The sequence below is a fragment of the Aquarana catesbeiana genome, linkage group LG12 (assembly GCF_042186555.1).
Source record: "Aquarana catesbeiana isolate 2022-GZ linkage group LG12, ASM4218655v1, whole genome shotgun sequence".
NCBI classification, from domain to species: domain Eukaryota; kingdom Metazoa; phylum Chordata; class Amphibia; order Anura; family Ranidae; genus Aquarana; species Aquarana catesbeiana.
Window position 1 is genome coordinate 6,479,761 of NC_133335.1, and position 14,747 is coordinate 6,494,507.

A 14,747-nucleotide genomic window follows, 5' to 3' on the forward strand; every position below is an offset into this window, starting at 1 on the left:
TCCAAGGTGCTGCCAGCCAGCACAGGGTATATTAACCCCCGAGATTAAATAACAAAGCAGCAGCTTATTCATTCCTGTCTATGCAGACTATTACAGTTATACAATAAAAACCTGAATTGGGCTTTGAGCTTTTTCTGCAGCAGCCGAGTACAGGCGGAGGGCTCGTCGAGCGCCTTTCTGGTCCAGAACTTCCTAAAATCTCATTCCTGCCGGCGGGAATCTGCTCTCTGCTTCTGACATTCGGAAAAACAAAACAAGTGCTGTGACGTCTGCTTAATGCCCCTATTGTTCCAGCAGCTGTTCACCCGCAGCCTGTGACACCAAGAAATATTTCACACAGCTGGATGGAGAGGAGACCCCTGTATGCTGTGCCAGGGGCATACGATGGGAGCATGTAGGGGTGAGAGAAAAGGGGGTACTCCCAATACTCTGACTATTCAGAGCTTTCCACTTTATTTTATTAGTGCTGTGAAATGAGTGGTGCTCTGAGTACTTGTTGGTACTTCCATTGCTCAGAGGAGCCCCATGAGAAGATAGATGATGAATGCACTTCTCTGGGACCCAGATCCCTCCTTCCCTCCATTTTCTTCTACCTGAAGAATTCCATAAAGCAATTACCTGTCATAAAAACACACCAGACCGATACTGTGGCTTATTTTTATACCAATATGAAGGAATCAGCAATGGTGTCCATAGCAACCGCTCTAATGGGTTTTCTATTTCTCTTTCTGGAAGCTGATGTTTAATCCACTTATTATTTCCTTTCCCTGGTTCCCTCCCTCATCAACATGCTGACGACATTAAAAAAAAAAAACCTTTCCATTTTCATTATATTCCTTATTTCAGACTAAGTGACATCTTCACTGGGTCCCTGTGCTTCTCTATGCAATGCAGCCAGATCCTGGCTGGTGGGAGGGGCCGGCAGGGGGGCTGTACATAGCTTCCTGATATCATCACAGCACCCTGCCTCAGTACTCTTCTCGAGCACTCAGCCCTGAGGCAAGCAGTGGGAGGAGTTATGCAAATATCAATATATCTTGATGGGTGGCTTTCCATCTGGAGGCTGTATTTGCATGAAGACCACCCCAGGTAACACACACATGTGATGCTGAGCCTTTATTATTGAAATAACTTGGGGTCTAAGGCCTGAGAAATGTACTGGTCTAAGACCTGAGGAATGTACGGGTCCAAGGCCTGAGGAACGTACAGGTCTAAGGCCTGAGGAACATACGGGTGTAAGGCCTGAGGAACACATGGGTCTAAGGTCTGAGAAATGTATGGGTCTTATGTCTGAGGAATGCACAGGTCTTAGGAATGTACTGGTGTAAGGCCTGAGGAATGTACAGGTCTGAGGAGCGTACGGTTGTAAGGTCTGAGAAACGTACGGTTCTAAGGCCTGAGGGATGTACAGGTCTATGGTTTGAGGAGCGTACGGGTCTAAGGTCTGAAAAGCGTACGGGTCTAAGGTCTGAGAAGCGTACGTGTCTAAGATCTGAGAAGCATACGGGTCTAAGGCCTGTGGAACGTACTGGTGTAAGGCCTGAGGAACGTACAGGTCTAAAGTCTGGGGAACATACGGGTCTAAGGACTGAGGATCATACAGGTCTAAGGTCTGAGGAATGTACTGGTGTAAGGCCTGAGGAACACATGGGTCTAAGGTCTGAGAAACGTACGGATCTTAGGTCTGGGGAACGCACAGGTCTAAGGTCTTAGGAACGTACTGGTGTAAGGCCTGAGGAATGTACAAGTCTGAGGAGCGTACGGGTGTAAGGTCTGAGAAACGTACAGGTCTATGGTCTGAGGAGCAAACGGGTCTAAGGTCTGAGAAGCGTACGGGTCTAAGGCCTGAAGAACGTACTGGTGTAAGGCCTGAGGTACATGAGGTCTAAGGGCTGACGAACTTACTGGTGTGAAGCCTGAGGAACGTACGGGTCTAAGGCCTGAAGAACATAAGGTTTCAGGCCTGAGGGACGTACGGGTCTAAGGCCTGAGGGATGTACGGGCCTAAGGTCTGAGGAACATACGGTTCTAAGACCTGGGCAACATACTGGTCTAAGGTCTGAGGAACGTACTGGTCTAAGGTCTGAGGAACGCACGGGTCTAAGGTCTGAGAAACGTACTGGTCTAAGGTCTGAGGAACGTACTGGTCTAAGGTCTGAGGAATGTACTGGTCTAAGGTCTGAGGAAGGTACTGGTCTAAGGTCTGAGGAACATACTGGTCTAAGGTCTGAGGAACGTACTGGTCTAAGGTCTGAGGAACGTATTGATCTAAGGACTGAGGAATGTACTGATCTAAGGACTGAGGAATGTACGGGTCCTTGGTCAGGGAGGTTTAATGCTGAGTTCTCCAGGGCTCATTCTCTTTGTCCCGGGCTCAGAATGTAGGAGCTGCAGGTCACTTTCTATGTTCTGGCTTACAATTTGGGAGGTGCAGGTCATTCTCCTTGTTCCGGCTCAGAATTTGGAGGTGCAGGTTATTCTCCTTTTCCGGGCTCAGAATTTGGGAGGTGCAGGTCATTCTCCTTGTCCCAGGCTCAGAGTTTTGGAGGTTCAGGTTGTTGTCCTAATCCCAGGCTCAGAATTTGTGAGGTGCAGGTCATTCTTCCAGTTGTGGCTCAGAATTTTTGAGGTGCACGCCATTCTACTAGTCCCAGGCTCAAAATTTACGAGGTGCAGGTCACTTTCTATGTTCTGGCTCAGAATTTGGGCGGGGCAGGTAATTCTCCTTGTTCCTGGCTTGGAATTTTGTTAGGTTCAGGTCATTCTCCTTGTCTTGGCTCAGAATTTGGGAGGTGCAAGTCACCCTCCTTGTCCTGGCTCAGAATTTGAGAGGTACAAGTCACTCTCCTTGTCCTGGGCTCAGAATTTGGAAAGTGTAGGTTGTTCTCCTTGTCCTGGGCTCAGAATCCGTGAGGTACAGGCCTTTCTCCTTGTCCCGTGCTCCGAATTCGGGAGGTGCAGGCCATTCCCCTTGTCCTGGGCTCAGAATTTGGGAGGTGCAGGACCAGGTTATTCTCCTTGTCCTGGGTTCAGGTTGTTGCCCTAGTCCCGGGCTCAGAATTTGTGAGGTGCAGGTCATTCTCCTAGTCCCAGGCTCAAAATTTACGAGGTGCAGGTCACTTTCTATGTTCTGGCTCAGAATTTGGTAGGTGCAGGTCACTTTTTTTTTTTTTTTCCCGGGCTCAAAATTTGAGAGGTGCAGGTTGTTCTCCTTGTCCCCAGCCTGAGAATTTAGAAGGAGCAGCTCGCTCTCTGTGTTCAGGTTTAGAATTTGGAGGTTCAGGTCATAGTTGGATGGTGCTGGTGGTCACATTTGGATTGTACTGGTAATCTTCCTCTGCTGTCAAGCTCATTGCTGGCTCAGATTTCGCCTTGAAGTTGTTGTTGTGGTCGGTTTCCTGCACTGTACACAGAAATATATAGTCTGGCATTGCTCTGCGTTCTGGGTTTCCTGGAAAGATTTGTGTTGGACACACCCAGAGTGTCTCTGTCACCTCGCAGAGTGGATGTGTCACCCGTCTGATGTCCTGTATGGCGGTGGGTAGGTAGCAATGTAGTCTCCACCCTGTCCCGGTGTATAAGTTGTCAGATGCACCTGTATCACAGTGACCCATTCCCTGCCCCCAATGTGTGGATGACTTTAAATCTGAATCCCAGACAAAAAATTCTCATTTAAATATATTCCTCAATAGCCACATAGGAAATGAATCCAATTTGTGAGCTTCAAAAGTCTTTACAAACCCAGATATTGTGCTGTAAAAGTAGCAGTGACATCATTATTGGGCTTTACATGGTGGGTGTTGGAGAAGACCTGGTTTACAATCGGCATTCCAATTCATCCCAAAGGTGTCCAGTAGGGATGAGGTCTGGGCTCTGTGCAGGCCACTAGAGTTCCTCCACACCATACTGGTCACACCATGTCTGTATGGGGGAACCAAAAAGGGTCTTCACCAAACTGTTACCACAAGGCTGGAAGAGCACAGTTGTCTACAATGTCTTCGTATGATGGACCCTTCACTGGAGACACCTGAACTCCATCATTGGAGAGGGGATTCCTCATACTTCTGGTCATATAGTGTGTAGACTCTGTTCATGGCGGGGGTTGTAGACATCATCTCTGTGTATGATGACTGTAGTGGGATGGGGTGAGTGACGGCGGGGGTGGGCTGGAGATGTGAATGGATGGGGATTTCCATCTCCAGGTGGGAGGTAATTGTTGGAGAATGATGCCGGTGGCTGTGTGAGAGGCTCTTAATTATATCAGAGAGGAGGGGGAGGGGTTACTCGGGGGGGGGGGTATTGTTCTGCAAAAAGCTTTTTCTACATTATGATTATTATTTCATATTGTGTGCCGAGCGCAAACCAGCTCAGCGCCTGCTGTGTACCGGGGGGCATGTGACTGTCACCCGTGGGGCCAATAATATCCTGAACCTGCACCTCTGTCCACACACTCTGCAACCCAAATCACACCCCCCCCCCCATCCTCATCCCCCTCTGCATACCCTTCTAATACCTATCCCCCCACTTCCCACTCCACTGCCCCTACCATCACCACCCCCATACCCCTCATCCACCTACACCCCCATCCACATACACCCCCATACCCATTATGTACATACACCCATATACCCCTCCCCATACCCCTCATCCACATCCACCCCCAATCCTCTCATCACCCTCCACATACCCCCCCATCTCCTCCGCATACCCCCCCTAATCCCTATACCCCTCATCCCACTCCAGAAACCCTCCCTTCCCCATCCACATACCCCTCCTCCCCATCGACATCACCCATCCATATACCCCTCATCCTCATCCACATACCCCCCCATCTCCACCTCCATTCCCCTCTGCATACACCCCCATACCCCTCATCCCCATCCACATCACCCCTCCAAACCCATCCACATACCCCTCATCCCCATCCACCCCCCCCCCATTTCCATCCACATCCCCTTTCACATACACCCTCATCCACATCCCCATCCATATACTCCCCAATTCCCATCTGCATACCCCTCATCTCCCATCTACATACACCCCCATTCCCATCCACATACCCCTTATCCCACTTCACAAGCCCCCTATCCCCATTCACACCCCCCCCTCATCCCCCTTCATATATCCCTCATCCTCATTCGCAACCCCTTTGTACAGTGCCTTGAAAAAGTATTCATACCCCTTGAAATGTTCCACATTTTGTCATGTTACAACCAAAAAGTAAATGTATTTTATTGGGATTTTATGTGATAGACCAACACAAAGTGGCACATAATTGTGAAGTGGAAGGAAAATGATAAATGATACAAATAAATATGTGAAAAGTGGGTGTGTGTGGGGGGGGGGGGCTAATTAGTCACCTAATTAGTAAATAGAGTCCACCTGTGTGTAATTTAATCTCACTATAAATACAGCTGTTCTGTGAAGCCCTCAGAGGTTTGTTAGAGAACCTTAGTGAACAAACAGCATCATGAAGGCCAAGGAACACACCAGACAGGTCAGGGATAAAGTTGTGGAGAAGTATAAAGCAGGGTTAGGTTATAAAAGAATATCCCAAACTTTGAACATCTCACGGAGCTCTGTTCAATCCATCATCGGAAAATGGAAAGAGTATGGCACAACTGCAAACCTACCAAGACATGGCCGTCCACCTAAACTGACCGGCCGGGCAAGGAGAGCTTCCATGACATTTTCAGACAATTCCAGACACTTAACATTTCTTGATCCTTCCAGACACTTCCAGATATTTCCAGGACACCTTACAACATTTCCAAAGACTTCCAGACATTTTCAGACACTTCTAGACTTTTCTAGGACGCTTCCAGAAAATTCTAGATAATTCTAGGCACTTCTAAGACACTTCCTGGATGTTTCCAAAAACTTCTATGACATGTCAAGGCATTTCCAGACACTTTCAGGACCTTTCCATTTCCAGGCACTTCAAGACGCTTTTAGGACACCTCCAAATTCTCTTAGGACACTTCCAGGCATTTGGTCCTCCATTGGAGGAGCAGAGCAAGGAGAGGACGGGGTCTGTATAGATTGGGGTGAGTGATTTTCAGGGTGGCGATGAGATTGTACAGATATGAGGTGAAACATTGTTGTGGTGATGCTGGTATGGCAGCTTGGGCCAGGCGCTGACCACCTATATTTTCTCTGTACAGGCCTTTCTACACCGAATACGGCAGAGCGCAGTGGACAAGACAGAGAACTGTTGCATCTCCGAGGAGAATGTCAAGGTAAGCTGAGGATACCCACCTTCACCTGTCCTGAGAGTACCCACCTTCACCTATCATGAGAGTTCCCACCTTCACCTGTCCTGAGAGTACCCACCTTCACCTGTCCTGAGAGTACCCACCTTCACCTATCCTGAGAGTTCCCACCTTCACCTGTCCTGAGAGTTCCCACCTTCACCTGTCCTGAGAGTTCCCACCTTCACCTGTCCTGAGAGTTCCCACCTTCACCTGTCCTGAGAGTTCCCACCTTCACCTGTCCTGAGAGTTCCCACCTTCACCCATCCTAACAGTGACCTCTGCTGAAATACCCCCTCCCTGGCTGCCATTGGTGGCCTCTTCTGGACCTCTGGTTCTAACATAGCAGTCTCCCCCGTATAATCTCAGAGATCACAGATCCTGGTTTATCCTCAGCCTGACTCGAATGCGATAAATCCAAAATGTGGGCCCCTGGCTGCTGAAGGGCCACGTCCCCCTCCTGTCAGACTGAGCCACAGAAGATGGTGGAGGAGACCATCCAGGAGCCCCGATCGGCCCTCCACCACCACCAGGGAATGTGTGAGAAAGGATAAGAGGACGAGGGGCCCCTGAGATTTCCCTGCCGCCTCCTGAAATAACAGAGGACACAATGGAGGTCCCAGAATCCTCCACTTCCTCCTGATAACGGGGCAGATTAGAGTGCACACCATCATTTCCCACACCAGGGGCCCCGGGCCCCACAGGAGGGAGACGTCACCATATGATACCAGCAGATGGGGGACACCGCCACCCTGCAGTCTGTATACGGGGGGAGGGGGTCAGTGCTGGATACAGGATAGTGTGTAATTCTGGGTATCTGTTCTTATTCTGTATGTATGGACTCTGCACAGTACTACTTCTCTTGTCCTGTATGTCGGGTGTAATTCTAAGTATCTGTTCTTATTCTGTATGTATGGACTCTGCACAGTACCACTTCTCTTGTCCTGTATGCTGGGTGTAATTCTTGGTATCTGTTCTTATTCTGTATGTATGGACTCTGCACAGTACCACTTCTCTTGTCCTGTATGTCGGGTGTAATTCTCAGTATCTGTTCTTATTCTGTATGTATGGACTCTGCACAGTACCACTTCTCTTGTCCTGTATGTCGGGTGTAATTCTTAATATCTGTGCTTATTCTGTATGTATGGACTCTGCACAGTACTACTTCTCTTGTCCTGTATGTCGGGTGTAATTCTTGGTATCTGTTCTTATTCTGTATGTATGGACTCTGCACAGTACTACTTCACTTCCCTCTGTTCCTCATACATCTGATGTGTTTTCGGTGTTAGAGAGACTCGGAGAATGAAGCTCCACACTGAGAGTCGTCAAGAAATGGATGTATTCCAAAATGAGATAAAACCGTCATCCGGGGCCAATGTGTTTTGGGGTCAGACAACGCCTCCTTCATTGGGGTATTAAAATACAACAGAGCCTTGATGTAGCACCAATGAAGGGTGTAGTCTGACCCCGAAACGTGTTGACTTTGTGATAACGTTTTCGGAATAACAAGTAACTTTCAGTATGGAGCTTCAATCCCAGTGACAAACCCACGAAACCACAGAAATCCTTTGGCACAGAAAAGCTGCCTGCCCAGAATCCAGCCCTGTCCAATCACTATTATTACCACAACCCTGGGGTCCCAGCACTACCCTTCTGCTTGACCCCCAATATTTGAGAGGATCAGAGATGGAAACACGAAAAGGGATACATCATGTCCAGATTTGGATTTAGTCCAATATGAGACAAAAGATTTGATCACCAAGCAGCACATTTTGGGGATCAGAGAACTACTCCTTCATCAGGGCTACAAGAGTACAACAGAGCCCTGATGTAACCCTAATGTTGGCTTTTTCACCAAGCCAATATGTTTTGAGGATCAGGGAATGCCCCCTTAATCAGGGCTACTAGAGTACAACCAAACCCTGATGAATACCTGGTGTTGGCTTTAGCCAACATGTTTTGGAAGTCAAGGAGCACCTGCTTTATCAGGTCTTCAAGACTACAACAGAGCCCTGATGTAACCCTGGTGTTGACTTTATCACCAAGCCAATACGTTTTGATGATCAGGGAATACCCCTTCATTCAAGGCTACAAGAGTACAACAGATCCCTGATTAAGCCCTCGTGTTGGCTTTATTGCCAAGCAAACATGTTTTGGGGATTGGAAAATTTTCTTTTTATCAGGACTACTTGAATACAGAGGAGCCCAGATAAAGCCATGGTGTTGGTTCTATCACAAAGCCAACACGTTTTAGAGGTCAGGGGATGCCTCCTTTTTTGGGGCTACAAGAGTACAACAGAAACCTGACGAAGCTCTCGTGTTGGCTTTATTGCCAAGCAAACATGTTTTGGGGATTAGGGAATGCTCTCTTTATCAGGACTACTTGAATTTTGAGGAGCCCAGATGGAGCCCTGGTGTTGGTTCTATCACAAAGCCAACACGTTTTGGAGATCAAGAAATGCCCTCTTTTTCGGGGGCTACAAGAATACAACAGACAAGCTCTGGTGTTGGTTTTAACACCAAGACAACATGTTTTAGGGATCAGGGAACACCCCCTTTATCAGATCTACAATACAACAGAGCCCTGATGTAACCCTGACGCTGGCTTGATAACAAAGCCAACATGTTTTTAGGATCAGAGAACTACCTCTCTATTAGGGATAAAAGAATACAATAGAGCCCTGATGAAGCCATTGGGCTATCTTTATCACAAAGCCAACATGTTTTGGGGGGTCAAAGAACACCCCCATTACCAGGGCTGCAAGCATACAACAGAGGCCTGGTGTAGCCCTTGTGTTGGCTTTATCACGCGCTAATACAGTTTTGGGGAACAGAGAACACCCCCCTTTTTCAGTGCTACAAGAATACAGAGCCCTGATGAAGCTTTGGTGTTGGCTTTCCCTTCATGTCTTGGTGATCAGAAAACGCCCCCTTTATCATGGCATCAGGGCTGTTGTATTCTTGTAGCCTGGATGAAAGGGCATTGCCTGAGCCCCAAAACATGTTGGCTTTATGACAAAGTATTTTATCTCATGTTGGAATACAGCTATATCTGGATGGGTAACATTAGGTGTGGCACTTTTACCTCCTATTAACAAACCCAAGAAACGGTGGAAATTCTTTGGCATGTAGAAGCTGCTCACTCAGAATCCAGATACCCTGTCCAATCATCACTATTCCTCCGTTATCGTGGGAGCAAGACTGAGGTTGCAGGACTAACCTTCCATGTGATGCTATTATTGGGGAGAGTCTAAGATTGAGGCACCACACTGAAGATACACATCCAGAGAAATATTTATTCCAACATGAGATAAAAGACTTTATCACCAAGCCAACACGTTTTGTGATCAGACAACTCTCCCTTTATCAGGGTTACAAGAATCCAATAGAACCCTGATTAAGCCCTGGTGTTGGCTTTATCACCAAGCCAACACACTTTGGGATCAGACAACACTCCCTTTATTAGGGTTACAAAAATACAATAGAGGCTTGATGAAGCCCTGGTGTTGGCCTTATCACCAAGCCACAACGTTTTGGGAACTGACAGCACTCCCCTTATCAGGGTTACAAGAATACAATAGAGCCCTGATATTGGCCTTATCACCAAGCCAACACGCTTTGGGATCGGACAACACTCCCTTTGTCAGGGTTACAAGAATACAATAGAGCCTTGATGAAGCCCTGGTGTTGGCCTTATCGCCAATCCAACACATTTTGGGAACTGACAGCACTCCCTTTATCGGGGTTACAGAGTCTTGATGAAGCCCTTGTGTTGGCTTTATTTTCAAGCCAATGCATTTTGGGATCAGACAACTCTCCCTTTATCAGGGTTACAAGAACACAATGAAGCCCCGGTGTTGGCTTTATCACCAAGCCAACACGCTTGTGGATCAGACAACACTCCCTTTATCAGGGTTACAAGAATACAATAGAGCCCTGATGAAGCCCTGGTGTTGGCTTTATCACCAAGGCAACACATTTTGGGAAATGACAGCACTCCCTTTATCAGGGTTACAAGAATATAGTAGAGCCCTGATGTTGGCTTTATCACCAAGCCAACACGTTTTGGGGTCAAACAACTCTCCCTTTTATTAGGCTTACAAGAATACAATAGAGCCCTGGTGAAGCCCACCAGGCCAACACGTGTTGGGAATCTGGGAATAACCCTTCCTCAGGGCCACATCTGGATTCTGTTGTATTCTTGCAGCCCTGATGAAGGGGCATTGTCTGGCCCCACAACATGTAAAGCCTTATAAAAGAGCCCTCGTGTAGCCCTAGTGTTGGCTTTATCACCAAGCGAACATGTTTTTGGATCATACAGCATGCCCTTCGTCAGGGTTGCAAGAATACAATAGAGCCCTGATGAAGCCCTGGTGTTGGCTTTATTTTGAAGACAAGACGCTTTGGAATCAGACCACACTCCCCCTTTTTCAGGGTTACAAGAATACAAAAGAGCCCTGATGAAGTTTAGGTGTTGGCTTTATCACCAAGCCAACACATTTTGGAATAAGACAACACCCCCTTTATCAGGGTTACAGAAATACAATAGTACCCTGATGTTGGCTTCATTTCCAAGCCAACACGTTTTGAGATCAGACAACACTACCTTTATCTGGATTACAAGAATACAAAAGATCCCCGATGTAGCCCTGGTGTTCCAAAATGTTTTGGAATTAGATAACTTGTTCTTTATCAGGATTACAGGAATACAAAATAAGTCTGATGAAGCTTTGATGAAGGTTTATCAAAAGCCAAGACATTTCAGAGATCAGGCAACACCCCCTTTTATCACGGTTACAAGAATGCAATAGAGCCCTGATGAAGCTCTGATGAAGGTTTATCACAAAGCCAGCACATTTTGGAGATCAGGCAACACCCCCTTTATCAGGGTTACGAGAATACAATAGAGCCCTGATGATGCCCTGGTATTGGCTTTATCACCAAGCCAACGCGTTTTGGAGATCAGACAAATCTCTCTTTATCAGGGTTACGAGAATACAAAAGAGCCCTGATGAAGCTCAACACATGTTGGGAATCGGGGAATAACCCTTCCTAAGGGCTACATCTGGACTCAGTTGTATTCTTATGGCCCTAATGAAGGGGCGTTGTCTGACCCCCAAAACATGTAAAGCCATTTATCTCATTTTGGAAAACGGCGATATCTGGATGGGCAACTTTCAGCGTGGCACGTCAGTCTCTCACTGACCAACCAAGGAAACCATGGAAACTCTTTGGCATGGGGGAAGCTGCCCACCCAGAATCCAGATCCCCTGTCCAATCATTACTATTCCCCTTTTGTCAGTAGGACAGTCCCGAGGTTCTAGCACTACCCTTCCATGTGACCCATGGTATTCGTCAGTCCCTGTTTAACTTCTGCACAGGCAGATGATTCTTCTGGAGGTACTGGGTCGTTCTTCATAAAGACACAAATAAATCGCAGCGTGACAGGAGCCTTTCACACGGTATCATAAGGCTGCGATTATCATGCTGGCGTGGGGACGCTGTGATCAGCAGTTTATTAAACCTCCTGGAAACAATTAATTTCAGATCGGATCCTCGTGTCACCATTTCTGGGCTTCCTCTAGATGTTTGGCTCCTATTGATGGGCCTGGTGTATGGCTTGCTGCGGCCCCACAATGCACCTGCTCTGCATGCTCCTCTTGGACAGACCCCTCAGTGTCTTGGTGTAGAATGCATTTGGGGAAAGGCGCTTTGTTGACGGCGGAGCCATGCACCAAGGCGTCTTTGTTGTGTAGCAGCTGAAGTGATGCAGGGATTGTATCTCTGGAGAATGTGACTTTTCTCTGCCAGAGTCGGAGTATTAACCCCCTCAGCTGTGTCCGCACACTGAGGACTCATTCATGAAGCTGGCCAGAGAGGAAATGCCGTCCTGCGTAAATCTTTTATTGGGAGCGCGGCCTGGAGCCACATGAAAAGCAGCAAAGTGTGTGAAATGTTCACCAGGCCTCTATCGTCCCGGCATGGTGGGGAACAGGAGCTTTACCCAGGCCCTGCCCGGCCCGCTGTGACCTAGAGATCATGAGGGACATAAAGGGAACCTGTTAGGACACAAGTGTGAAGGCTAACACTGATGGCCACATCCCAAACATGATGTCACATCTGCATACCTGCTCTAGGCTAGGAAAGAAGGCCACCACTGATGACCACATCTGTAAAATGACTTCATGCTCTGCATATTTGTACTAGGCCAAGAAAGAAGGCCACCACTGATTACCACATGCGTAAAATGATGTCACAGGCTGCACACTTGCACTAGGCCAAGAATAAAGGCCACCACAGTTTACCGCATCCTAAATTTAAGGTCACGCCCTGTATACTTAATCTAGGTCAGGTATGAAGGCCACCATTGAGGACCACATGTTAAAATGATGTCGTGCGTTGCATACTTGCTCTAGGCCAAGTGTAAAGGCCACCAATGACCACGTTCTAAACATGACGTCCCGCTCTGCACACTTACACAAGGCCAAGAATGAAGGCCACCGCTGATGACCACATCTTAAAAATGACTTCATGCTCTGCACACTTGCACTAAACTAGGAAACATGATGTCACTTTCTGCATAGTTGTACTAGGCCAGATGTGGTCATCAGTGGTGGCCTCCACATCTTAAAAATGATGTTGCGCTCTCCATACTTCCTGTAGACCAGGAGTGAAGGCCAGCATTAATGATCCCAGAAAATAATGTCACACTTTGCATACTTACTCTAGGTCAAGTGTGAAGGCCAACACAGATGACCACACCCTAAAAATGACATCACACTCTGTATACTTGATCAAGGTCAAGTATAAAGGCCGCCACTAATGACCACATCCTAAAAATGATGTCACACTCTGCATAATTGCTCAAGGCCAGAAATGAGGGCCACCACTTGCACTAGGCCAAGCAACAGGACGTCACACTCTGCATACTTGCACTAGGCCAAGTATGAAGCCCATCACTGATGACCACATCTGAAAAATGATGTCATGTTCTCTATCTCTTGTTGTAGGCCCGGAGTGAAGGCCACCACTAATTATCCTAAAAATATTGTCACACTTTTCTTACTCTAGCGTGTCTCCAGCCTCTAACCAAACCTGTAGCATGTCCTCAGTCTCCAACATAACCTGCAGCATGTCGCCACTCTCCATCCTAATCTGTAGCATATCCCCCGTCTCAGACCTAACCTGTAGCATGTTTCCAGCCTCCAAACTAACCTGTAGCATGTCCTCAGTCTCCAATCTAACCTGTAGCATGTTTCCAGCCTCCAACCTAACCTGTAGCATGTTTCCAGCCTCCAACCTAACCTGTAGCATGTTTCCAGCCTCCAACCTAACCTGTAGCATTTCCTCAGTCTCCAGCCAACCTGTAGCATGTTCCCAGTCTCCAATCTAACCTGTAGCATTTACAAAGTGTCTGACTCTGGCCATTATTTCCTTTAGTGTGTCTTTAGTCTTCTCTAGTATTACATGTACTGAACATTATGTGTGGCCCTCTGGTGATGTCAGGGGCCACAGTTGAGCCCCCCCCCCCCCAATATTCCATAGGATGACATCCACTAATTAGTAGCTCCCCCTCCCCCTGCTGAATGAGATAAGCCCTCTTAGACCCGGCAGGTAGTTTCCAGGAAATCTGACGTTGTCTTGTTTTTCCTCCCCCAGATTTTGTTCTCCAACATTGAGGACATCCTGCAGGTGCACCGGGCGTTCCTGGAGTCACTGGAGGGCGCCCTCCAGCCGGAGCCGCAGTCCCACCACCAGCTGGGACTCATCTTCCTGAAGTTTGTGAGTGGCTTTTCTTTGCTTATCTGAGCTGTGCAGCTTCCTGTGTGGTGGCCGAGCCGTCCGCTTATCTCCGGCCCTCGCCGGCCCCTATCGGCCCCAATCGGCCCCTCACTCCTTTACACAACGTGCAATCCCACCGCTGACAAATCTCTGCGCTTTCCAAACCGCCAAAGTCCCATTTGTATCTGTTCCACATTTAGATAATGATGAGAGAAGCTTTCATTCAAATAATCCCTGGTGATCCTGTCATGAAGGTCCTTGGTCAGGCACTTCCTGTTACAGGGTGACAACGCTCTGTCCCTGTCCCCCAATTGTGCTCTTGCGTTGTCACCTCGTCACACAGGCTTCCAATGGAGATTACAAGTGGCCATTTCAACACATAATGCAGAAATAGGGGCCACTGTTGTCACCATTGGAAAAGTCCTGGTTCAGGCACTTCCGGTTACAGGGTGACAACGCTCTGTCCCTGTCCCCCAATTGTTCTCCTGGGTTGTCACCCTGTCACATGGGCGCTGAATGGCGAGTGACTGTTTCAACACACATAATGTAGGCATGGGGCTGATGATGTCCCCATCAGAAAATTTAATTATTAGTCCTTGTTCGGGGACTTCCTGTTATAGGGTGACAACGCACTGTCCCTTTCTGCCAATTGCTTTGTCACCCTGTCACACGGCTTCCAATGGGAATTACAAGTGGTTGTTTCAACACTCATTA

General features: G+C 47.7%; 1 protein-coding gene across 1 annotated transcript in view; it reads left to right on the forward strand.

The window, feature by feature from the left end:
• The window catches only part of PREX1 (phosphatidylinositol-3,4,5-trisphosphate dependent Rac exchange factor 1), a gene marked incomplete in the record, with an annotated part of 222,925 nt that overhangs the window by 57,762 nt on the left and 150,416 nt on the right, over nucleotides 1-14,747 (forward strand). The window contains 2 exon segments of the mRNA XM_073607193.1: nucleotides 6,165-6,239; nucleotides 13,911-14,033. Coding sequence (XP_073463294.1) covers nucleotides 6,165-6,239; nucleotides 13,911-14,033 — 198 coding nt within the window.